At 44.9% G+C, this 27,389-nt stretch overlaps 1 protein-coding gene across 1 annotated transcript in view; it reads left to right on the forward strand.

Annotated features, from left to right (window-relative positions):
- EML6 (EMAP like 6) overlaps positions 1–27,389 on the forward strand; it is a 928,771-nt gene that overhangs the window by 460,289 nt on the left and 441,093 nt on the right. The window contains exons 12-14 of the mRNA XM_078649484.1: positions 6,327–6,433; positions 20,172–20,290; positions 25,983–26,169. Coding sequence (XP_078505610.1) covers positions 6,327–6,433; positions 20,172–20,290; positions 25,983–26,169 — 413 coding nt within the window. The remainder of the gene's footprint in view (positions 1–6,326; positions 6,434–20,171; positions 20,291–25,982; positions 26,170–27,389) is intronic.

Here is a 27,389-nt window from a genome sequence, read left to right on the forward strand (position 1 = left end):
ATGGCAGGAACTGAACTGAGAGCAGAGGGACCCCTCTCATTTTGGCCAGGACTGGCTTTGCTCCCTGTGGGCTTCTCCTACTAGACCGTTGCTAAGGGGCGTGAAGAGCACTTGCTCCTACTGAGGATTTTCTTAACATTAGGAAGCTAGACAATACCGACAAGGAAGCCATACATTTGATAGTGCAAAAAGCAAATCTATATCGAACAATTAGCAAGAAATTATAAAAAAAATAAAAATATATATTTTGTTTTGTTGAGATATGAAATATATGGGTACAAATACGTGTTTAAACTTTACATCCTCAAAGCACATTGTGGCACATTGAGAAACTTGTGCGTGATGTTGGACTGAATGTCCTTACTAGATTCAGGTGACATTGACACCTTGAGCCTGAATTCGCGCTGGTATTAATAGTAAGTAATCCTAATCATCCACAGACTGGTTTAGCGCTTACCTTTCCCACACGGATGTGTATATAAATACATATTCAAACAGTTTATAATCACCTTGGTAACCCCGATTACAGAAATCGATCACCAGGGCAAATGAATGAGAGAAACCCGGGGTCCTGCCTCGGCTTCATGTGATATCCTTGAAGCCATCGAAGTGTAGTGTGACTTAGCAGAGTCGATCTGTACAGCAGAAAGGAAAGCAACGAGCCGAATCATTAATAGCGACCTGTGTGTAAAGAGAAGCCAGAGGTGTGTGTACATTGAGTGATATTGGCACGGCAGGGGTGAAGCGGTGATCCTCCTGGGTACAGATCCTGATAGTGTCCTCGCGCGTGTCTTACAACACCTGGTAGAAGTGTTCCACCTTCCTTATCACTCTGTTCTTGGAGAGACAGGAAAGGTCATTATGCAGAGCCTACATAATGTTGCACAGCACCATCTCAAACTGCAGACAGCGCCATCTCAGACTGCAGACAGCGCCATATCAGACTGCAGACAGCGCCACATCAGACTGCAGACAGCGCCATCTCAGACTGCAGACAGCGCCATCTCAGACAGCTGCATCTCAGGCTGCAGACGGCGCCCTCTCAGGCTGCAGACAGCGCCATCTCAGGCTGCGAACAGCGCCATCTCAGACTGCAGACAGCTGCATCTCAGGCTGCAGACAGCGCCATCTCAGGCTGCAGACAGTGCCCTCTCAGACTGCAGACAGCGCCATCTCAGACTGCAGACAGCGCCATCTCAGACTGCAGACAGCGCCATCTCAGACTGCAGACAGCGCCATCTCAGACTGCAGACAGCGCCATCTCAGGCTGCAGACAGCGCCATCTCAGACTGCAGACAGCGCCATCTCAGACTGCAGACAGCGCCATCTCAGACTGCAAACTGCGCCATCTCAGACTGCAGACAGCGCCAACTCAGACTGCAGACAGCGCCATCTCAGACTGCAGACAGCGCCATCTCAGACTGCAGACAGCGCCATCTCAGACTGCAGACAGCGCCCTCTCAGGGTGCAGACAGCGCCCTCTCAGGGTGCAGACAGCGCCATCTCAGGCTGCAGACAGCGCCATCTCAGGCTGCAGGCAGCGCCGTCTCAGGTTGCAGACTACGCCATCTCAAGCTGCAGAGTGCGCCATCTCAGGTTGCAAGCAGCGCCATCTCAGGTTGCAGGCAGCGCCATCTCAGGTTGCAGACCGGGCCATCTCAGGCTGAAGATCGCGGCATCTCAGGCTGCAGACCGTGCCTTCTCAGGCTGCAGACTGCGCCATAACAGGCTGCAGACCGCACCATCTCAGGCTGCAGACCGCACCATCTCAGGCTGCAGACAGCGCCATCTCAGGCTGCAGACAGCGCCATCTCAGGCTGCAGACAGCGCCATCTCAGGCTGCAGACAGCTCCATCTCAGTCTGCAGACAGCGCCATCTCAAGCTGCAGACTGCGCCATAACAGGCTGCAGACCGCACCATCTCAGGCTGCACACCGCACCATCTCAGGCTGCAGACAGCGCCATCTCAGGCTGCAGACAGCGCCATCTCAGGCTGCAGACAGCGCCATCTCAGGCTGCAGACAGCGCCATCTCAGGCTGCGAACAGCGCCATCTCAGACTGCAGACAGCTGCATCTCAGGCTGCAGACAGCGCCATCTCAGACTGCAGACAGCGCCATCTCAGACTGCAGACAGCGCCATCTCAGACTGCAAACTGCGCCATCTCAGACTGCAGACAGCGCCAACTCAGACTGCAGACAGCGCCAACTCAGACTGCAGACAGCGCCATCTCAGACTGCAGACAGCGCCATCTCAGACTGCAGACAGCGCCATCTCAGACTGCAGACAGCGCCATCTCAGACTGCAGACAGCGCCATCTCAGGCTGCAGACAGCGCCCTCTCAGGGTGCAGACAGCGCCCTCTCAGGGTGCAGACAGCGCCATCTCAGGCTGCAGACAGCGCCATCTCAGGCTGCAGGCAGCGCCGTCTCAGGTTGCAGACTACGCCATCTCAAGCTGCAGAGTGCGCCATCTCAGGTTGCAAGCAGCGCCATCTCAGGTTGCAGGCAGCGCCATCTCAGGTTGCAGACCGGGCCATCTCAGGCTGAAGATCGCGGCATCTCAGGCTGCAGACCGTGCCTTCTCAGGCTGCAGACTGCGCCATAACAGGCTGCAGACCGCACCATCTCAGGCTGCACACCGCACCATCTCAGGCTGCAGACAGCGCCATCTCAGGCTGCAGACAGCGCCATCTCAGGCTGCAGACAGCGCCATCTCAGGCTGCAGACAGCTCCATCTCAGTCTGCAGACAGCGCCATCTCAAGCTGCAGACTGCGCCATAACAGGCTGCAGACCGCACCATCTCAGGCTGCACACCGCACCATCTCAGGCTGCAGACAGCGCCATCTCAGGCTGCAGACAGCGCCATCTCAGGCTGCAGACAGCGCCATCTCAGGCTGCAGACAGCTCCATCTCAGTCTGCAGACAGCGCCATCTCAAGCTGCAGGCAGCGCCATCTCAGGCTGCAGACTGAGCTATCTCCAGCAGCAGACCGCGCCATCTCAGGCTGCAGACCGCGCCATCTCAGGCTGCAGACCGCGCCATCTAAGGCTGCGGACCGCACCATGTCAGGCTGCGGACCGCGCCATCTCAGGCTGCAGACAGCGCCATCTCAGGCTGCAGACAGCGCCATCTCAGGCTGCAGATAGCGCCATCTCAGGCTGCAGACAGTGCCATCTAAGGCTGCAGACAGTGCCATCTCAGGCTGCAGACAGCGCCATCTCAGGCTGCAGACTGCGCCATCTCAGGCTGCAGACTGAGCTATCTCCGGCTGCAGACCGCGCCATCTCAGGCTGCAGACCGCGCCATCTCAGGCTGCAGACCGCGCCATCTCAGGCTGCGGACCGCGCCATCTAAGGCTGCGGACCGCACCATGTCAGGCTGCGGACCGCGCCATCTCCGGCTGCAGACCGCGCCATCTCAGGCTGCAGACCGCGCCATCTCAGGCTGCAGACCGCGCCATCTCAGGCTGCGGACCGCGCCATCTAAGGCTGCGGACCGCACCATGTCAGGCTGCGGACCGCGCCATCTCAGGCTGCAGACCGCGCCATCTCAGGCTGCAGACAGTGCCATCTCAGGCTGCACCCCGCGCCATCCCAGGCTGCAGACCGCTCCATATCAAGATGCAGGCAGACAGGTGGCATGTGGAGCAGTGGGCAGAGGCGAGATTAGCAGCATGTTGGGTCGAGGGCTGCTCATGGCCATAGACAAGCGCCCTATAGAGGCCATCCGTTTGTTCGAGTGCTGCATCTTGGAGATGTAGCTTCAAGAGGAAGGAGCTCTCAAAGATGCTGCCATTAGATGTGATGGTTCTCAGCCTTGACTGAGTTCACCTACTGTGCTTGAAGGATTATAGTAGTGTAGCACAGCGCTTCTTAACATTTTGACTTCTATGGACCCTTCTCAGTCATTACTGGAACCCGGGGACCCCCAGTGAATTATCATTATTTGACTTTGGGCAGACCCACTAAGTCATCATTGGAAGGCGGGGACACCCCAGCTAAGCATTTTTGATTATTTAAACCGAAAAACAATATGAAAACGAATAGAGAAACATTCATTCATGAAACAAATACACAAAAATGAAATATTTAATTTCATTCACAAATCTATTAAGAAAATCACAATCTTAATTTTAATGGGAAGGTTGGAGCTTTTCTAAAATGAATGGAGGCCACTCATCATCCATATTGTACTCTGATTGATACATTTGCACTGCTCCTACAGTCAGTCGCTAGACGATACTAACTAAATTTCAAATACCGTTGTATTTACAGAACGTTTTAAATTGTTTAATTTTACATTTTGTTTCTTCATTTATATACACTTTATTAATCTGTTAATATTATTTAATTTTCCAAGCAGTCGCCGACCCCTTAGAAAGGCTTCCCCAGACCACAGGTTAAGAATCACTGGGATACCAGATTGTTCTGGACAGTGTGGTGTGTAGCTCCTCGGCAGTCTTTTCCCCTGTCAAATTCCAGGCTCAAAGTAGATTCACGATGACCTACACAGACACACAAACTCTAGTCGCCCTTTTATGAGAGCTTCTTTACTGATCATAAAAAGCAATTTTCAATTGCTGCTAATAAGGAAACTGTTGGGTTGCCTACGTCACATTACATACATGTGGATTTTCTTAGTGAGGCATGTTTCTTTCTCTGGAGACGGAGATGTATTCTTCACAAATCCCGCCCATGGGGGTTTAGTTTGTAAGGCGCGTGTTTTCCACCATTTCTGTCCCTCAGTTTCTAACTTTTCACAGCCAGTTTAGAAATGGAAGGCAACTGTAACTTCGTTGTTTTGTCGCACAAGTGGGACATACATCTCCTATTGATGGATTCTTCAAACTCTGAGGAATCCCCTGGTAGAATTATATCAGCAGCTGTATGTTCCACATAACTGCAAGGTTTGTACTGGTGCACACTACTCACTCATTGGTGGCTGGAATCTGGAGAATATATGAAAGATGCAGATTTCCTCATTTATGCTATAACATACATATGTGGTTTGTCCAATAGCTGTCTAATCCTCCATTTGTAGGTAAAGCAGGAATGTGCAGTTGCAACATGCCGCGCTTGCACGTAAATAGAGGCCAAACCTCCTTTCTCTAGAAGAGCCGCGTTAAAAGAAAGGGTCACAGCTGCCATTAAAGTGAAAGCACGTTATGGGGCGTTTAAAAAAAAAAAAAAGCATTTGTCTGAATAACAAATGTTTTTTAAGTAAAACCGGCCCAAACAGCGCTTTCATTTTAATGGCGGCCGTGCCCCTTTCTTCAGAAGCGGCTCGTCTAAAGAAGGGGGCTTGGCCTCTATTCACGTCCTAGCGCGGCATGGTGCCCTTGGAAACAACCCCAAAAAAGTGCAAAGCAATAAGTCTCGCATTTGGGAGAGTTTAAGATATCACCATTTACAATGCCAATAGCTCAAACTCTCGTAAATGCAAGACCTATTGCATTGCAAATAAGTGGCTGCGATTGTCCCGCTGCTTGGAAAGTAAAAGTGCGCATGGCGCTCTGAATCTTGCAGAAAAGCATGCCGAGTCTGCAGTATGAGAAACTCATTAAAGAAAATAGTGCTTACAGACTGAATAAGACATACTGTGTAACAACAGAAGTAAAAGCGCCAGTCCTTATGGGAGGTTCCAAATGAAGACAAGGCGGTACTAAGGAGGGACTAACGAGCCGATTATCGAATCAGAAGCTAGCATTTACAAAGGACAAAGACACAAGCCAATGAAAAATAAGGGAAGAGAGGGGGCAGAGCTTCAACTCCATACTCTAATACAGCATACCTTGCAGAGCAGCGCCTGCGCTGCCCAGGCTCAACCTAAAAACACTCAAAAGGGAAAAAAGAGAAAGCGAAAGATGGAAAAACCGTCACCAATGGCGAAAGCGGGAACCTGGAAGCAAAAGATAAAGGTGCAGGGAGTGTCTGGCAGTGGATTAACACCTTGCCTGCGGCAGGAATTCTAGCCCGGTGCTGGACATTTCAATCGCGGGCGGTGTCGTGACGGAACCCAACCGTCATGCGCACAGGCCACCAGTGGCTCATGACGGCTGAGTCCCGTCATGAGCATTGAAGGGGTTAAAGAGGCATGGAGGTGAATTCAACATTATGCAGCTTTTAATAGGACCTCTAGAGCAGAGATTTAGGCACTGGCACTCATTCTTTTACAAATTAAGCACTGATTACACTGATTGCTTAATGAGCATGTTTTACCTTACTGTATTTAAGAACTGATTTTTTGGGCTGTGCTTTAGTCCCCATGTGATATTTCTTGTTTTTTTCCTGACATTAACTCCTTCTTGTGTGTTTGTTTCATGCAGAGGCTGCCAATGATTCCTACAGTGAAGAATCTGATTCGGACTTGTCCGACGTGCCAGAGCTAGATTCAGATATTGAACTGGAGGCTCAGATTAATTATGATCGTCAGGTCAGTAAACTCCTTAGCATTCCAGAATCTTTATCTCACTTCCTCTGTCTAGTCTATTTGATCAATATGATTATACTCATCGGAATTATTTTTGTTGAAAAAATTATTCTCGGGTTATCTTTTCTCATGGCTTTTCTTCGAAGCTGAAAAGTAGCTCAGATACACAAAATCAGAGCTGATCCACAAAAAGGCATCACTGAGCCTGGGAACACCACCCACCTCGCTGTCATCAAACACACCAGCAGTTCACATCACATTGGCTTAATTCATTGTTGTCTAAAAGATGTGGGGGTGCGCCCGCTGATCCACTGGTCCAAAATGTTATGGTTCAGATCTACAGATGCTCCCCAAAACTGACATCCTAATCCTTACAGCGGTACCTCCACAGGCACCGCCTCCATTGTTGGGATTACAGGCTCTATGGAGGTGTTTTTTGAGACGAGTCGTGTACCGCCTGTCAGAGCGCGTCACCCTCAACACCATCTTTGTTAACGGTCTAGTCTTTTTGGGTATAAAAGACCGATGCTAGCGCAACTGCACTGCCATAACGGTGGAGGGTGAGCGTCCCCCGGGTCAGCAACTTTGTCCTTTCGTGACAACTCTAATATGTTGGCTGCTAAATGTTAGATCCCTGGCCAAACATGCAACATAAATAGGTGTATTACTGAGCTGTTATAGCTCAGATGCACGCTTTCTAACAGAAACCTGGACTTCCCCTGACCTGCTGGTCGATCTGGGTTTAGTCTGACCACCTGGATTTAAGATTTTTTTATGAACTGTGGAAGGATAGGACGGGATGGTGTGTGGGTATTATTTTTAAGGAAAAGTGGAACTTTGTCCCACTCAGTCTTGATGACTTGGTCGGACCTGATTTATTGGGCTTTTCCCTCAAGGATGGCGAAGGCTGTTTGTGCTCTGGTATTTTATGCTACCACCCTCAAGGGCATCTGGCTCATACTTACCTGCTCTTTTAGATCTATTTAGTAATATGGTGTTAAACATTTCCAGTCAATATCAGGTGGTGGGGGGGGGGTACCAGACAGGGATGCCCACTTTCGCCCCTATTGTTTATTCTAGCGTTGGAACCTCTTCTGCAAAAACTGCGTACAGCGGCAGGCCATAGGGGTATATGTATAAATGGGGAGGTGCATGTGGTATCGGCATATGCTGATGACATTATTCTAGATGGAGTGTATGACCCTCTACTCGAGCTTTTTTCAATATTCCAAAAGTTTTCCAGTCTTACGATAAAAGAGTACAAATCATACACCTTCTTTTTTAATGATGTAATCAGGAATGAACCAATTCACTTTAGTCGCTGGAAATTCCAGACCGCACCAGTTACCTTTAAATATTTAGGCATTCAAATATACAGGGACGTGGAAGACATACTAGACGGTAATTTAACTCAATTTATCACATCTCTTCGGAAACAGATAAAGTTTTGGACTTCCCTGCCGCTATCGTTGGCTGGCCGGGTAGCCATAGCTAAAATGGTAATGCTACCGAGGATGTTATATTATTTTGTTAATTTACCCATTTTGATACCACTGTCTAAATTTAAATTGTTGGACACCCTACTAATTGAATTGGTATGGGGCACGGGACGTAAGCACATAGGATTCACTAAACTACATTTAGCCACAAAGCACAGAGAAATTAGAGTCCCTGACATGAGAGCGTACTGCTATGCAGGCCAACTGCAGTGGTTGGCATATTGGATAAAAGGGCGTAACTTGAGAGAGATATCCCTGACCACACAAGCATGGGAGATTGGGGAACTGCATGTACTATTGCTACCGGGCAGTAAAGTTTCGTCGACAGCACCCCCGCTTTTACGCATAGCCCTGGACTATTGGAAGAGGGCTACACGATACACCAAAGTCTCGGTGCCTTACGCTCCGAATATACTTCTAATGGGCCTTCACTTTCATCGGAAAGGGTACAACTCAGACATATAGGGACATGGGCGGAAGCGGGAGTGTCCACAGTAGGTGACCTCTTCACCGATGGCGCACTAATGTGCCATGATGCATTTGTGAGGGGGTTGGGGGTGACAGATAGGCTGTTTCTGTTGCATGTACATATTACCCGTTATATTAAGACAGTGTGGGCATCTAGAGGGGATGAGCCACAGACCCATGCGTTGACACATATGCAATACTTGATGGGTAATGGGGGTCTTTTGACAAAATGGCTGTATCGGGGTATCCATACACACACACGTCGGTGTCACTACGTTCAATTCGACATAGGTGGGACATGGATGTTGGCCGCACACTCACAGACAAGGAATGGCGGTTACTATTGGAACACCCGAGTAAGGTCTCCTGAAACCCGAAATGTAAGTTTATCCAGCAAATGATAATACATTGTGCGTATTTAACCCCACATAAACTTAACTAAATGTTTCCAGAGACGTCAGTGATTGTCCCCGCTGCTGTTCTCCCAATGCAGGCTTATTACACATGTTATGGGACTGCCCTAGGCTAATGACCTATTGGTCGACTGTGCAGGTACTGGTCAACAGCGTGGCACAGACAGAGAACATCAGGTCCTTGGACTGTTGTATCTTAGGTTTAAGCCCCAAAGGGAAGAAGGGAAACCCTACGCGAAGGTTTGTGAATATGGCAATTATACAGGCGAAAAGAAACATAACCATGAGGTGGAAGGCATCCAGACCACCCAAACTGTCAGACTGGTATGATGAAGTAGTGCAATGGGGGAAGGCAGAAGGAGCAGAACTACATAGAGAAGAGCAGGGGGGTTGAGAAAGATGCCAATATTGCTTGACTGGAATGTAATAATGGATGAATTTGTGGCCAAAGACCTACAAGAAATGTGATGGAATGTGTAGAAGTGGGATTGTATATAATGTCAGGTGGTGTGGACGATATAAAAATGCAATACTGTGAACTGGATATACAATGTTAATAATCTACAACTCATTTACACGATATGTATTGTTGACCTCGCATGGATGTTGGATTACTGTAAAATGTACATGTTAGCTCGAGCCAAAATAGGGGGCAGCATGTATGGGAGAGTTTTGTCAATTGTCTTGTTCATAAGGGACAGAAAATAGTCAATATAACTCTAGAAGATCTAGATGATTGTGTTAAAGCTCAAAATTTCAATACAAATGTTTAAATAGTCATATTGGGTGATTTTAACTTTTGGGTGGGCAAAGCTCTCTCCCCGGCATTGAGAGATTTAGTAGGTCTTTGCAACACTTAGGGCCTGGACCAACTTGTGCATGCTCCTAGTAGCAAGGGACCCATACCCTGGATCTCTACTTTTTTGGCCGTTGGGCTGGTGAGTGTAGACACATTTTACACCTTGTTGCTGGACCGACCACGCCCTGGTAGCTTTTTCACCAGCACGTAGAGAGCCTAGCAAAGTCAAAGGGCATCGAGTCAGTATATGCCACAGCAGAGCTTGGAATTAACTCAGTAGGACGTGCCTAGATAATCTCTCCTCTCTCTCCTTTTCGACCTTTGACTAAGGATATTCGGTAAAAGACAATCTCTCCACCTTGGAAAACGAAATATCAGAAACTCTGGATCGAATCATTCCTTTAAAAGAAGTAAAAGTTGATCGTAAAATCCCTGCTCCCTGGCCAATGCTTCATTATGGCTGCTCAAACAACAATGCAAAAAGCTAGAAAGGAGATGGCGTACGGCCTATAAGGAAGAGGAGAAAATAGCTCTTAAGGTCGCCCTATGTGACCATAAGCTAGGCATTTTGAAGGCTAAAGCGGATTATTATGCTAATGCCATTTTAGCCGCCCCTAACAGCACTAATAAGGTGTTTGATATTTTGAGGGAAATGTCTAAGCCAAGCTTTTGTACCTTCACAAGGTCTCTGTGATGACCTGGCAACATATTTTGAAGGCAAGATTAATGCAATCTGAGATGCCCTAAATTGTCCAATTTCGGCAAAGGCCTCCTCAGGTCTGAGGATTAGCTCATATGTGTTGCTGCCTGGCGAGGTGTCACAACCCACGCTAGGGAATTTAGACATCTTTTAATCTATGTCTGTAGAAGGTTTCCACGCCTCAGCCATGACTACTTCACCAGGTTCCCCCTGAATGTCCTCCCAGGTACAATCTGGAAGGAACAGGTGGAAATTTTGTTTCCTCTGCTAAGGCCAATTTGAAATCAATCCCTGCAATCGGATATAGTGCGGTCTGCATGTAGAATGCTATAGTTCACGCCTGTTACGAAAAAGTCATCCTTGAACCCTGCCGTTATGAGTAACTATAGACCCTTCTCCCTTCTGTCTTTTTTGGTGAAAATCTTGGAACGCTATGCCAGTAACCTTCTAGTTCAATACTTGGAAAATAACAGCCACTTGGAGGAAGAGCAATTTGGCTTTAGGCCCAGTAACGGCACTGAATCAGCTCTAATTATGGCCTTGGACGGGCTAAGGGTGTGAGTTGATGAGGGGCACTGAGCTGTACTGATTTTATTAGATCTCTCAGCCACATTTGATACGGTATGCCTATTTCGGGTAGAGTCAATTGGAGTGAGTGGAACTGCCTTGGATTGGTTCTGCTCGTACCTTTCAAATAAAAGTCAAGCAGTTGTTCATCCCCCCTTATGCTCTAAGGTCAGGGGCAATAATCAGGTAATGCCACAGGGCTCTGCCATCAACCCAATTTTGTTCAACAACTATATGGCCCCTTTGATTAGACCTATTAAATCTCATAAAATTACCCTGATTAACTATGCTGATGATATTAGCCAGCGTATCCTTTTGTTGGATTGCAATCAGCGATTCTCCTCTTTTCATAACGGTTTGAATGACATTATTTTGTGGCTCAGCCTAAACTCCTTAAACTTTAACAGGGATACAACTGAAATTCTCTTCTGTGCAGCCCAATCTATCTTGGAGGTCTTACCCCTCAATCTCTGGCCCAGATCTTTGTGGCCTCTGCTAACTCGGTTTGGAATCTGGGAGTTACCTTTGATGACAAAAACTTAGTATGGAAAGTCATGTGAATAAAACGGCAGGTACCTGTTTTGCGCTTTTGAAAGCCCTTAGGAAGATCCTGTCGGTGCTCCCTTCTTTCTCTAGAGCCTTGGTTGTCTGCAGCTTTATTCTTAGTCATGACTACTGCAATGCTCTTCTTTTGGATGCTCCAGAATACTGCCTACACCGTCTGTCTAGGGTCCAGAACGCAGCTGCCAAACTTGCCTTAACCCGACCTTGTGGAGCTTCTGCCTCTCTGGCGCTTAGGGAGCTGCACTGGCTGCCACATAAGCAAAGAATGTGGTATAAATCTCTCTGCATGGCTTTTAAAGCCTTCCATGGGATGAGCCCTGCTCCCCTTCAAAAGTGATTGAGAAGATACATCCCTAATAGAGCTCTTCGATCTGCATCAGCCAACTTACTTTGTTAGCCTAAGTTTAGGAAATCCATGCAAGGTGGCAGGACGTTTACGGTCCTTGCAGCCAAACTCCGAAACTCACTTCCCTCCCTAAGATCTATTACTGACCTATTGAAGCTCAGGAGGGCTCTTAAGACCTGGCTGATCACCCAAGAAGCTGAAATGTAGCCGCCTATCCCTGGAGCTCTGCCTTGTTTTCCCTGCGGTCCTTTTCTTTCCTTTTTCTTTTCCTGTATTTTCCTTAGCTGTTATGACCAGCGCCAGGATTCTTGTTTTTCAAAAAAAAAAATCTTTTGGTTGTTGCACTCCAATACAATAATTGTACTAATCACTGGAAGCCAACAGGATATAGGCTCCGGAATTATCTATGAATTATTGAATGTTGGTTGTGATTTGCATCATCCCTGAAAAAATAGGCCAAATGCCTCGGTTGTCTCCGGGACGCAGGCCGATTACTCCTTTGCCTGCTGTCTGACTAGGGAAGTCTCCTCCTGCAGGCCTGATCTGTTTGTCCTCCCTCCTCCGATTCAAGGGTGCGTTCATCCTGCTAGTTCCTCTGTGGCCTCACCTCTGGCGGCGGCCGGGATTCAGCCACGTCTCTGGTCTCCGCAAGGGGCTCAGCTCAGGTCCCCCTAACATTAGCGCTACTCTGGGCTCACCGATTGCCCGAGGCACTTCTCATGGCTGAGACTCTTTTCACTTTCGACATCTTGCTGCGTCTTTATCCGCTCAGCTATGCTACGGGCGCCATCTTGTTGTCGTCTCGTCTGTTCCACACGGTAACAGATTTGCAGTTGCAGGCACTTTACACAGGCAATCGGAGCTCCCTGCTTGTTTCCCCGTGCTCCAGGGGCCCTCCGAATCGCAGATCTATGTGTATACCTGCGCCCGGGGCTCAGGATGTGTGTTTACCGGGGATATGGCGGACAGAGCCCCGCTGTCCACGTTCCCTCACATCGGCTCCAGGCCACGCCTCCCTCACCCATCCAAGTTTCATGTTCAAGTTTTAAGTTCATTTATTTATGATACGGAACTCTGAAGGTATCCACAACATATAACACACAATCTTACAATTTAACCAGACAAAGTCCATTTCTCTATCCATTAAGATTACTGAAAGGTTCATTAGAAATTATACAACAGTAAAACAAGAGTCACAAAGGTGCAGTAAAATCATTACAAATTGAAAAAGCACTTTCTAAAAGTTCAAAATTTTATAGCTAAACATTTCATTAGAAGGATCATAAAGTGACTGCAGTGCTTCCGAGGCAGATTGTATAGATAGCTGTAAAAATATAGGTCTTAACCATATTTGGCGATATAGTAAAAGTGTCGGACAGACAAAGAGAACATGGTTCAAATCTTGAATCCCATTTTAAAATAAACCTCACACAGAAAAAGTTTCATACCATTTGGACTTGAGGGGATTTAGAGGAGTTATACCCAACCTCAGCAAAATCCAAAATCCTCTCACTCCATGAGATAAATTCCAGTTTATATAGGTTTGTGGTCTTTTTACTGATGTGGACCCTTCAATGCTCTGAAATCTCCTTTTCTTGAGGCATGCCTACCTATCCAGGTAGGCATACCATGTGGTCTGTTTTAGGTGAACCTTTAATTGTTATACAGGTAATGTGATTACCAAATTAGTGTCTAATTGAAGCGGATTAACAGCACAGGAGACATTTCTGTAGGCTAAAGAGTTTTCTTTTTTTTCTACCAGAAGTTATTTTCTCATAAGGTACCTTAGTGCGTCTCCATCACTCCTGTTTAGGCAGACCACTCAGCGGACCACCCATGCCAATGGATGGACATAAACACTTCTAAAGTCCATTTCCAGCCTCAGAGAAGCCACTAAAATCGTGGAGTTGGCTGAGGAAATACTTCTTAGCACTCACCCTTCCATTGTATTTTAAGAAGCCCCATTTGGCTACATCTATTGGCTCCAAAGCATACAGCAGTGCGATGGGGATTTTTGCTCGATAAACCTCTAAGAGAAAAGAACAATGTCTTCTACCAGTCGCTCTATAAAGAGCGCCTAACCCTTTAGACTGAGACTGTGCTTTACTCATGTTACTCTTAATGTGGGCCTTGTCACTGAGGTTACTACACCTTATCTTCCCCAGAAAGGAATAAGCTTTATTATTTCTAACTTTTGAGTACCCAGGAGAAATGAGTGTATTTGGGTTTCTTCTTACCATGAAAGCACATTTTTTTACTTTTAGAGATGTTTATCTCCAAGTGGTGTGCATCAGCAAATTGTTGCAAAGCCTCCAGGAGACTCTTTGGACCTTTGGGGGTAAGGTCCAAGATTTTTCTGTCGTCCGCTTATAGTAAGCAGGCTATTGCTCTTCCACCAATTGTTGGGAATATACCCTTACTCTGTAACAAGTGGGATGGTAAAGTAATCTTTCTAAAAGGCACCCTTGTTTTAGACCATTTTGGGTTACAATTTCCTTGAAGAGGCCCCGGTCACCACATAGCAATACTCTACAACAGGAAGAGGGGTGGAGCGCAATACTAGTTCTAAGAAGGTGCCCTGCATAACCAATCCTAAGAGCTGTCTCCACAGCAGTGATTGATCTACTTTATCAAATGCTGTGGTGAAGTCTATAAAAGTCGCATAAATCACTTCACTTCTAATAGATACATAATTCACGGTAATCAACTGTAGGGCAGCTATATTATCAATGGTCCATGGGGTCACATGAACTCCATTTGTTCAAGTGGTATGATTTGGTTACCATGTCCCGTTTGTCTTCCCATTAGATTTTGTTGATGGGATCAGTAGTTCTTTTGTTAAACAGCAGATGAAATATGACCTTTATTTTGAAACTGACGACTAATGTGTGTTTTTGATGTATTTCATTTAGCTAGGACATCAACATTTTCATTGCTGATTTATGGTTTTACTGCTTGCTATTTGGATGCCAAAACTTGTCATAAAATAAGGTGCAGACCTTTTCACTAATCACTCTTCCACATTCATTTGAATTACATTGGTGTCATGTTAAATTCTTGTTGTATTTGCAAAAATACTGGCCCTTTGTCAAAAGTATGTAGTGTGCGGTCAAAAGCTTCTGCTGTGTAATGTTTTTGTGTGTATGCCTTTTTAGTTCACTATTTATAGAGCAAACTTAATCTTCTGACTCTGTCACATAACACTTTTCTAAGAGATTACTAGTTAACTCGTTCAACGTAGCCTGTTCTGAAGAAGGGCTACTAGCATTTATTATCTTTATGATTATTGTTGCCACTATGAAAAATCTCCTACATGTAATTGTACTAATAAACTATTCCTTTTTTTCCCTACATGATTAGATGTTTTTTTTTATATTGAAGTGAATTGTAAACAACAAACAAACCATTTATAACTTCATATTTATTAAACAACTTATCTGTAAGCAAAAAAGTGTACTTTATATGAGAGGGGTGAAAAAGAGAGAGTAACCTTCGGAACCAAGGGGGCAGGTTTACATACAAGCAATATCTAATGAACTCACCTCACCAATTTATGAAGGAAAGAGCATCTACGCAAATCTGTAATCAATACAGTACTAAATGAATTAATTCTGCTTATGGTAATTATTCTGTTTAGTTAAACATTATTATCATAAATATCGGTGACCATACATAGGCACGTTACATAACATAACACATAAAAAGAATATGTGAAAAAATACAAAAGCATCAGTATTTGAAAATAAATCCACCTAGCCTGTACTATCGTTGTACACACATGAATTGCTGTGTAAAAGAATTGTTGAAGCGTTTCAGTGATCTAAATGAATTTCTCCACCTCCTTCAGGACTACATTCTCTTGTAACCTTCTGGCCATCAATATATGCAGCATAGCTTGCAGTTGTAACAGTTAACTTATTTCTAAGCCAAACGTTTTGTACAGTGTCCTTTAATTAATTAATTAATTAATTATGTGCTTATATAGCGCTGGAATCACTCCCGAAGGGGTACCTCCGCGCTTCGACCGCTGCGAAACCCTTCCTGGCTTCCCTGAGAGATGGTCCCTTAATGGGTATCTCCAAGGTGAGACCAGGCATCCCCGGCGGTCTGGTGGGGCCGTTAGTGAAGATGAGGCAAGCTAGTGCCCAGAGTTGCCGAGTGTGATCGCTGATCAGAGTGGGCACCGAGGCGAGAGAATTATCGAGTCCGCTGACCCTGGTCCAGAAACCTGCCGCGTCGGGAATCGAACCCTGGTCCCGGGCCGTCCTCTGCTCTCGGGTCTGCCGCCTCTAACCAGTGAGCCACACTACTCCAATATGTCTCCATATAATCATTAAAGTGCCCAGAGACTCGGTTAAATCCTCTATGGGACGTCTTAGTTAAGATCATGTGGTTGGGGGGGGATTTTGAAACATATATAGCCACCATGAATCAATCGCAAGGTTTCTAATATACATCAAAGCCTTTAGAATTTGATCTGCCACTCATCCCGGGTATTATCGTCCGGGCTGCGTTGATCAACAGTGCCTGTATCACCTAAGTTTCTAATTCTACACAACACTCCACTCCATCCGTTATTGATGAATCTCCACAAAGTATATGGAGTGTATCTTTATGACTGTCCCCCTCAAACAAGGACAATCAGAAAATAAATCTCTTACGTATATGTGAACTCCACAAGAAAAAAGTAAGAGCATGTGGCTTATTTCTTTAGTACTGAATTGATTACAGATTGGAATGATTGTTGTTCCTTTACAAATAGCCTGGGGGAGCTAATTGTTTTTTTGGCTTCATTAATAACTGTATATTTGCTGTGCTTCTTATTCACAATTCTATCATTTGAAAGCAAGAACTTTAGAAAATGCGTAAATAAAGCTAACGTATAAATATTAGATACAATTATTATGTCCTGCCATACATAACCTTCCAAGCCCATCTAACTATCTACATACTATACCTAACCTACCTTATCTAGACCGCCATACTTTTTTACTTACCATACCTATTATGTTGCCTACCATAAGTAAGCATTCGACCATACATATGATGCCTAACCTACAATATGTACCCTACCTGCAATACCTAAACTAGCATATCTTACCTACACGCTAAATGTAACATATCTAACCTACTTATCAAATATACCTACAATACCTACAGAAATAGCATATAAATGCATAGATACATACATACCATATCCAATCTATCAACTCGAATCCACCAACCCTAACCTACCTACCATACATAACTTACCTAACCTGCCTCCACCAAAAAAGTGCCTATATCCTATGACTATTCTGAGATAGTGGAATTGTGGAAAAGGGGCAGTTTGTGTCTACTTGACCTTTAGTAATGGCTCAAGCTAGTGCAGTCCGCTACAGAAAGTATATTTGTCTATCTCAATGAACCTTTAGTAACACCCTCAGGTACTACAGCCTGTTTGGGAAAAGTGGAGAATGGAGCCTTTGAAGTGCTGGAAAATGTGAATGCCATAGCTTCTTTAAAAATAGTTAGACATATTGACTTTGCCAATGCTTGATAACTCCAGGAAGACAGAAAAGCAACAGGAAGAGCCAGTCTGGCATATTCCAAAATGTAACCCAGTTTGTGTTGCATGCAATTGAGTGCTTTCAGCTTTTATAAATATTTCATGTAGAAGAAAAAAATAAAGCAATGAAATTTCGAATTTCTGAACAAGGAAACGCTCTTTTGCTGTAAATCAACTTTCAAAAAAGGCTATTATCTCCTTTTTAGTAGAAAATTGATGACGGGCAGTATCTTTTTAATTAAAGTAAGAGCACATTAATTCATTCTCTCTGAACCAAGAAATTGCTCCTAGGAGACTTAATGAGGAAGTTGCATTCGAGTTGGATCCCATTTACCATAGAACATAGACTGCTCAGTGACTGCAGACTGATTAGAAACATTAGTTGGCCTTTCAGAAACACTGATTAAAATATGGTACTGAAATGAATGTATTCCAACTTCAATCTCTTTCACTGACTATTGAAAGGGAACAATCATGCCACCGCGGTTCTATCTGTAAATGGAAAGGGGATGCCAGTGTAATTGTCCTCTTTCTCCTACATGCTTCATTGTGTCAATCAAGCTTTGGTGAGACACACTTTATTGAACATACAGTGGATCTTGGTTTCCATTTGTGGTAACAGGAGCTCATCTGTGTATCCACGAAACGTTCAGTGACTGAAGTCCATTACTAGAATCCATACATAAAGTCAGAGGTCCAGCCAACCTCACTTAAGTCCTGGTTCGGATCCCCAATACCACGCTTGGAGCTTCATAGTTAATGAATCTAGATAGTAAAAACAAATACAAAAATACTCTAGCCAATACTATGAATGGATATTTCTAATCAAAATGTAATGGATCCCATGTCCGTGCATTGTATCGGGGTGCTTTGAAAACTCTTCAGTGGCATTGTGGGAGGGATAGTAGGCGCTTTATTTTATTTCCTTCTGAACTTGTTTTTCTTTTTCTAAGACATGGCAGCTCCCCAGACACTGCTACTAAGGTCCTGCTGCAGTCAAACACTATACCAACATACTATCCTTGTGTGTTCACATATTGAACTCTGTATAGCTTTTATTATACTTTGCCAAAAAAACTTCCTTAAAATGACCGTCCGTGCATGTGTTTGCCGGTAGAGGCATTGGTAACCATCCTTGAATATTATTTGTCATACTTCGACAGAATCCACTCCAAGATGGGGCCAACGTGTGCACATTGTTTCCATATGTTTGGGCTCCGTTCACACACTGGGGATTATTTATGAGAGGCTTGCATCACAGCAGCATTGCTTTCCCTGACGCTCCGGCAGCGCATACCTCTCAACCATATCTATGTGGCCAAGCAAAGTCAATTTGCGTGGTTTTGCATAGCAGCACAAGTCGCTGTGTTGCCTTACTCTGTGCCAGGGAGGCGTTCCATGGGCGTTGTGGTGGGTTTTACTATGCGACACCCTTGGATTTTGACTGTCCCAGATTTACTTAATCACGTAAATCTGGAGTAGCGCCAAAACCTTACGCCTCCCCAGAGCAGACGTAACAAGGAGAAATATTTGTATTTCTCCACGTTTGCAGCACACCCAAAAAGAGGAAAACGCCTCTCAGGATTGTTTTTGTGAAGGAAGGTGCCCTATCTGACCAAAAAGAATCCTGCATGCAACGCAGACACCTTTGCACCATGGTGCAAGAGTGCCTATGTTAGCGCTAGGCAGCAAATTGTGCACCAGCGCAGAGGGAAAGACCAGTATTTCATAAATATGGTGCGTTCCTGCCCTTTCACATTGGCGTATGGTAGCACAGAAAGAAGACTTGCGGTGCTGCCCTAAGCCAATCCCTTATAAATTAGGCTCAGACTACTTTTCTGTTCATGGTTGAGACAGTGGTCCTGTGAAACAAATGTCTCTGTAGAGGCTCTGATGTTCCTTGTGGCCGAGTTCTCATAATACTGGGTGCCTAGTGAACATTGTGCCTTGATTTTCAGATTTCTCATCTGAACACGTTTTTAAATATGTTGAAATCCCTGTATGCAGGCTTAATTCTTTTTAGTTTGTTCTTTGGAATTTTCGGTAGCTGGTGGTGACTTTTTAAAATGTACGTGTATTGTATTGGTCTATTAGTCAAAAGCAGCTGATTACTGTGTGAGTGTATCTTTGTTTCATATGTAAATCTTATGAAGAGCTTGTTCAATTTAAAGCTTGTTTATTTTAATATGTAAATCTTTACAGGTTGTTATCTGCTGGATCAAATTGCATTTAGTACCGCCTGCAGGTGAAATCCATAGCACGGATATCATTGGTATTCAAAGAGTGTCTTCTCCTGAATACTAACAGCTAGATTCATGAAAGACCCGTTTTACGAGTCTATAATAGCGATTCATAAGGAATCGTTTTTACAGACTCGGAAAACGGAATTCATGTAGGAATCGCAATATTTATTGCGATTCCCACTGATTCCTTATTTGCGATTAGCTAATTGCTAATCGCAAATAAGGAATAACTCCCCATTCATTCCTATGTGTGATTCTACATCTAATCAGGATACCTTGCACTTTCTTTTGATCTGTCCTAGTTATAAACGTTTGCATAAGCGTTTTTTAGAACCTTGCTTGGTGAGTAGGCATTTAATAGGAGCCAGATCTGTGTTACTGTGTTTACAGATGCTAAATCGTGCTTCTACTTGTCTTCATGTTGCTTGCTTTTTAAACAGGGCTATTAGATTAAGGAATCCAATGATTTTAGAATGATCAATGTATCTGTTGACTTTTATGGCTTTACTTCTTTTACATCGAATAAAGTTATTGAACAGAAGAAATGCTTCCAAGTAATTGCATGTTTCCCCCTCTGGTTGCATTTTCCTTCAGGTTTACAAAGAAGATCTACCTCAGCTGAAACAGCAAAGCAAAGAACAAAATCACCCAGTGCCCTCACTTAAAAGAGAGAAAGCGCCTGAAGAGAGTTTGAAACTAAAGTTTGTGCACGGGTAAGTATATAGCAACTGTTACTTATTGTTGTTTTGAGTATATATTGTGAATGTGAGGAAGGCCCACGTGTAACTATTGTGTAATACCTGAATCCAGCTAGGTCATGTGTTCCAAGATCATGTATTGTCAGTGAGAAGGCGGCACTTTAACGGTTGTACGACGTTACAACGCATGCTTGTACCACGCATGCCTTTACATCGCAGTTTTTACAACGCATGCTGTTACAACGCATAGCGTTAAGGGGTGCTGGATAGTGAATAGTTTAATTTACTATTCCAACTCCAGTCCCCGTGGATAGTAGGGAAAGTGTTGGATAGTAAATGAAATCTATTCCCTATCCTAGAGCGCCCCCCAGCGCTATGCGTTGTAATGACATGCGTTGTAACAGTTGCGTTGTATAGGCACTGCGTGGTAAAAGTTGCGTTGTAAAGGATGTTTCCCCACTTTAACATCTAACTTATGACCAAAGTGGGCTTTACCTGTGGCATTATTGCCTTGTCCAGCACAGCCCTCCTGACTTTGTATTTCATCAAATAAACAAATCTGAACTGTGTAGATCAATTAGGCATTTGCGTAAAGGATTGGAAGTGGTGGCTAAACGTGGTCTTCCATGTGGCCCTCTCTCTACTGTTGTCTTGCAGTAACAGGGAGACCCACTGTGGACATAACCAATCAGCGCAGTTTGTCTGGATGTCACATGCTAGAACTAAGCTTAGTTAGTCAGGAATATTCCAGATTACTCAAATGTCAAACCTACCTTGCCCGTTGAGGTCTTCTCTTTTAAGCTTTTCTGTACGTACTCGCCAGTTGCAAATGATGGTGGTAATTTGTGGCATTTGCTCGTGCGAAGCTGAACACCGTGATGAATGTGTCAGTAACATTTCAAGAAGAGGGGGTATCTTGAGTGATTTTAGATTGAGGAGTTTCCTTATTGCCAATGTGATTGTGGCACAATGATAACATCCAGGAGTTTGAACTTCGTAACTGTCCATCGTCTGTATGAATACGACGTTCTAATAAATGCTGCTAGTTAGTCATGACTGTGTAGGGACATTTATACAAGGGATGCTTTTTATGGGACAATAGAAAGACAGAAAGTGATGGGTAGAATGCTTGAATTAATCTCAGACGCTGATATTTTCTGAGGGCGGCATCCGAGTCCATTATTCTTCAGCCCACCAGGCCACCTCAGACGAAATCTAGCCATATGCAAATGAGTCTTCGTTTTCTTCCAATGGGAGCAATCCAGCCCAAACCACCTACCCAGGTCCCCTCTGAATGGGAACATAAGCAACCCCAGACCGGCTTTAAACTGAAACCTGTCTGTGTGTTTCATGTGTTTCGATTCAGAGAGCACCTGACGTGGCTGTTTGGGTGGACTGTTCCTACTTGGGCTGGAACAAGACTGATTTGTAAAAGACTGGGTACAATTTGAGGTTGCATGGTGTGCAGTAAAACAATGGGCTGGGATGCAGCTCTAAGTAATGAAACCAGTGGCTGAGATTAAAACGAGCATTCCACCCGTTACATTTTTGTATACCTCATAGACATCCTCCTCAGGGTTGGACAGGGATAGAAAATAGTTTCATGCGCCAAAATAAACGTGGCCCGCATTAGTGAATTAGATAGCTAAGAAAATTGCCAATTTTTACAAATTGGGCAGTTTTGAACTTGTAAAGACACTCTGTATAAGTGTTTTGCAAGGTATGGAAGACTGCATGGATTTGAGCCTGCTGCAGGCAATATTTGCTTTAATATCAAGGAAACCTTACCATAGAACATGCCCACAAACATCCAGAAAAACACCCCACACACTGACCTTTCACACCAGCGTTTCAGCCACCTCCTGATTGCCCTACAGGCCAGTCCGACCCTGATACTCTTTGAGAACGAATCTGAGCACTCCCTCTGGAGAGATGCAGTTGGTGCAGAGACATTTGGGTCCCGACTAGCCCGCACAGATGAGAAACACTCCAGTAAGTATGTGCCAACCCCACACCTTTGCCTCTACCTTATTAACTACCCAATTGCTGTGTACGCCTCACCTCAGCACCGCATTCACAGCATTCAGTATCTACCTGGCCCTCATCTATGCACCCACCACATTCTCCACACACCTGCCACCTATGTCATTGTCCCTCTTTCCCAACTTTCACCACACCCATCACTACCCAGCTGATCACCAAATTCTGCCCCAACCTCAGTCACTACCCATTGCCATCAGCACCCACACACCTGTTTCAGTTGTTACTACCTGCCTGCCCCACACCTGTTTCCAGCTCACATAGTACTGGCCTGTCCCCAAATTCTCCACTACACACCTGACTCCAATGCAGTATCTGTCCACTTCACTACCCTCCTCCTGCCATCCCCAGTCCAAGTTGTAACTACCTGAAAGGGGAGTCTTCCAGTGCAATTATTGTGCTTTAATACTTATCACACTTTGTATGTGTATGTATAATGCAGCACACATGCAAAGTTGGAAAAATGTGGAGACTTTTAAAACCTGACCCGGTGTTACTCTAGGAGGCATAATTTACATACAGATGTTAGTAGATAGGGACTTGTATGGGCTTGTATGAAAATCCATCAGTGGGTGCATGTAAAGCTCTGCCCTGCGTTACTTTAGACAACTTTATAACGCAAATCATTATTTGTGTTGGACAGTAAATCCCACCACAACAGTTTATACTACCCTTGCATCACTTTTGTGATGCAAAATTCTACACAAAGTGTTAGTAAATTTGGGAGGGCGTGACCAAGCAAGATGGCCGACCGGACGTACATCGCTTGAGGTCCGCTGGCCCCAGGTTTAATCCTATGGCATCGTGCGAGTAAATGATACCCTACTCGCTGTCCGGACTGCCTTATAATCTGGATATGTCCGCTGGCGACAACATGGCATAAAGTGGTCTGTAAAAACCTACAAAGGGCGCCATTTGCTGACTCTCTACCACTGTAGTATTTGCTGCCCTTTTCTGCCTTGCAAAGCGCGTTGTCACACGCCCGGTGGTGCTAGGGAGGCTGTGAGACTGTAGGGGACCTCTGTTACAACAAAAAAGGTATCGCCCTTGAACAGACGCAGCAGCAGTTTGGAGTGGGGCCAGGACAATTTCTGCAATATGCCAGGTTGGCCATTGTGGCTCGCCAGATCTGGCCCACATTTTCTGGACAAATGACAGACACGCCCTGTGGTGCTCCATATCACCGACCTGGTGGGATTTCGGCACCTGATCACGCACATACATAGGGCCCTGCTAGAGGACAAGTGAGATACGACCGGGGAGGGGGGCGTCTATGGACTTTGGAAAAAGCCTGTGAGACAGTGAAAACTGTATGACCTGAAACTAAATTTAAACGGACTCATTTTAACTACATACATCAAACCTCTCTGACCCCCAGCAAACTGATCTGGATTGACCCTGTTAGGGTGGTGACGTGTGCGAGGTGGTGTCTGCGTGCAGCGGATTTTCTTCATATAACCTGGTTATGCCCACATGTTGTTAGTTTCTTGGAGACTGTTACTAAGGAGCTAGTAGCCATTAAGGCGATAAGGGGGGAGAGGACAGTACAGATGTGCCTTCTGGGCATCTTTTAGGGCTGGAAAAAGCTAAATATGGGAAAACGTATGGTAGTGCTTAGCCTGGTAGAGGCCAAGGGCAGAATAGCGATACATTGGGTTGCCACACAAGCCCTTCAGGTGCAGGTGCGGAGGAAAGATTTAGTGGAATGGGCAATAGTGGACACACAATTCATGAGGCCATTGAAGAAATATGAAACCTTGAGAAGTGGGTTTATGATCCACAGAATTGACTAACACCCTGGTGATCACTCGAATGGTGAGGCAACAGAGGAGAGTGGGGACAGCACAGCTTATGCTCAAGATAGCAGCAAGAGATATGGATTTGTGTACACTTGCGATACTGTATGATTAGTCTGTCTGATGCCTATGTATCCTGTCGAGATGGTTGCAACTGTGCCTATTTTGTTAAACCTTAATAAAGAGATTCTTTAAAAGCGTTAGTAATTTTGGGCCTTCACATCCTAAGTCACTGCTAGTTTTCATGCGAGTGAGATGATGAGGCAGAAAGAACAGAGGGCAGGCGCACATGAAAACAATAAAAATAACACACATGGATGTCCATTCACAAGTGGATGGGCCTTGTAGGGCCAGAGAACTCCTTTGGAACCCGGCCTCTTTGACAAGGAATGGCAGTGACCCATTATAGTCATTTAACACATTACTTCCACCCCAACACTCTGCAACCCTCCCCAAATTTTCTCCTGACCTCTTCACCTTTACCTCCTCTGAACCCAGCCTCTCAGATCTCTCAATATCCCTTAATCTGCCCCTTCCTAAACCTGCTCTTCACCCTTCTCTCCAGCATTCTACAGTTATAATTATACTAAAGTATACACATATTTGCCTGGTTCAACTCGCGCCTGGCTAGTCCCGTACACACCTTGCCCGAGCACAGCACATACATACTTAACTCCTGTTCAGGCTATACCGCCAAGCCCACAGATCGTAACCCTTGACCTGCTCTGTCCTTGCCCTGCACATGCCACTGCTAAGGCCAGGATCAAGGGCTGGAAAGAAAAATATAATTATTTGACATGTACGAACATTAAAATGCAAGCAGTTTTATTGAGAAAATCTAACTCACCAGTAACAGGGTTCCACCTGCTTGCGCAAATGAATTGCTTACATTTCAGGATTAAATGCATGGAATTCCTTTTGTATTAATCGTTATCTCCTTTGGTCCTGGTGCCAGGAGCACGTTGAGAAATTCCATGATGAATCACCTGTGTCCGCCATGGATCAATCATTGTGTAGGAATTTCTCTTTTTATATGTAGAACAAATAAAGAATATTAACAGTACAATGGTTGAACTAGACTTGATTTTTTTTTCCCAGTGTGAATATTGTTATTACCGGTACATGCCAAACTCTTGTCATAAATATTTGTAGTTTCTGATTACGGTTTCCAAAATGTAACTGGGCCTAGGCAGAGGTGCTCTAACTAGGGATGTGCAGCGTGCTGCAGCAACCCCATAAAACCTGAACAACTTAAGATGGAGAACTAAACCACAAAGGGAATCCTCAAATGTTTTTCTTCTGGCAACATTTGTTGTGTTTTCAACGGTAGCCTGTCTCACATCTCTTATACCTTTAGTGAGGTGACTTTATCTGCCAGAGCCCCCACTCTAAGAATTTTTCCAGCACCAGTTGGTCTAAGAGTGGGCCTACAGTTCATTCCTATGGCAGTATGTCTATTGAGACCCTTTCTCTGTCATTTCCCTGCAGCCTGCTCTACCTCTTCTTTGTGCCTAGGAGCTGGGCGGCAGGCTAGGTAGTAAAACTACCCGCTCATGAGGGTGATAACCATCATGGATATTCCCTAAATGGCTGTGGTCCAGTTGGGATTCTACCCTCACCTTGTACTTGGGGCAGGATGAGGGATATTCCAATGGGTCCATTGCCCTAGGGGGACTTGTGGGCAGTAGGAAGGATTATGTCCCCATAAATCTTGTGAAGGAAGCGAATGAAATATAAACAGTACAAAGTAATTTGATATATTTTTGGGTTACCTATAACCTGCATCTGTAATTTAAAGGCATGTATTGTATCTTTTCATGTAGACGATTGGGAGCCTTTGCCCTTATGTGGATTGCTATTTTTATTTCCAGTTACAGAGGATATGACTGTCGGAACAATTTGTTCTACACTCAGACTGGCGAGGTGGTGTACCACATAGCAGCAGTGGGTGTGGTGTACAGCAGGCAGCAGCACTCTCAAAGACTGTATCTTGGACATGATGACGACATTCTCTGCCTTGCCATTCATCCTGTAAAGGACTACGTAGCAACTGGTCAGGTATGGATCTATTTTATATTTACTCCAACTCCTAAACATAACCTCTGTGAAGCATAAAAAATCAAAAGAGAGAATTTGAACATTTTGTTCACTTTGAAATGTATAACTGATGAATGATTGATTCTAGCTGCATTGCATAAGAATAATCTTGGAATCTCAGAACAATTGGTCTAGAAGCCCACGTCTTCACTTTCTAACAAAGTACCCATATTCCCTTGCAAAATGAACATCATTGCTAAAGATACACACATTATTTAGTTATCTCACTGTTCTTTACAAAATTACATTGTGAAGCTGATTGTTACAGATTACACCATAATTCGAGTAAATATACTAGAATGAATAATAAAAAGCGGTCACACTTCTTAATTACTTTACTCATCTCTCCTCTGATATGCTATATTATGCTTGCCACAGATGTCACTCTGATACAGAAGTTAATTCACTTGAGTTAAACTTAAACAGTACTTATAAATGTAAAGGTTTGTAAGTGATATGCAGATAAACTTTTAGAAACTTTAGGTCAATCTCAGAAAATGCAGGTACTTCCTCGTTAGAAGCTGTGCATAGGGTGGTATTTCTATCTTGTTGGCTTGCAGATTGTATTGTTTGAGAGGGTTTCCCATAGAAGTACTGATGTACTAAAAGGTCTAGGCCTTAAAGGGTAGTATCGTCTCTACCGTATCTATCCATAGATTCTGAATTATTTTCTAAAGGGTATGCCACAATCAATCAAGCAATCAGAGTACTTGTAAAGCACGCTACTTACCCGTGAGGGTCTCAAGGCGCTATGGGGACGGGGGACGGGGGGTGCTGCTACTGCTCAAAGAGCCTGGTCTTGAGGAGTCTTCAGAAGGCAAGTTGGTCTTGGGTCTGCCGTATGTGGGTAGGGAGGGTGTTCCAGGTCTTGGCGACGAGGTAGGAGAAGGATCTGCCACCGGAGGTCGTTCGTTGGATGCGGGGGACAGGGGCGAGGCTGGCTGAGCTGGCGGGTGGGGGTGTAGAAACTGAGTTTGCTGTTCAGGTAGGCTGGTTCGGCATTGTGGAGTGCTTTGTGTGCGTGGGTGAGGAGCTTGAAAGTGATCCTCTTGTCGACGGGGAGCCAGTGTAGGTCTCTCAGGTGGGGGGTGATGTGGCTGCGGTGGAGGACGTTGACGATCAGTCGGGCAGAGACGTTTTGGATGCGTTGTAGTCGTCGTAGGTGTTTGGCTGGGATTCCT

Source organism: Lissotriton helveticus, chromosome 6 (genome assembly GCF_964261635.1).
Source record: "Lissotriton helveticus chromosome 6, aLisHel1.1, whole genome shotgun sequence".
NCBI classification, from domain to species: Eukaryota; Metazoa; Chordata; class Amphibia; order Caudata; family Salamandridae; genus Lissotriton; species Lissotriton helveticus.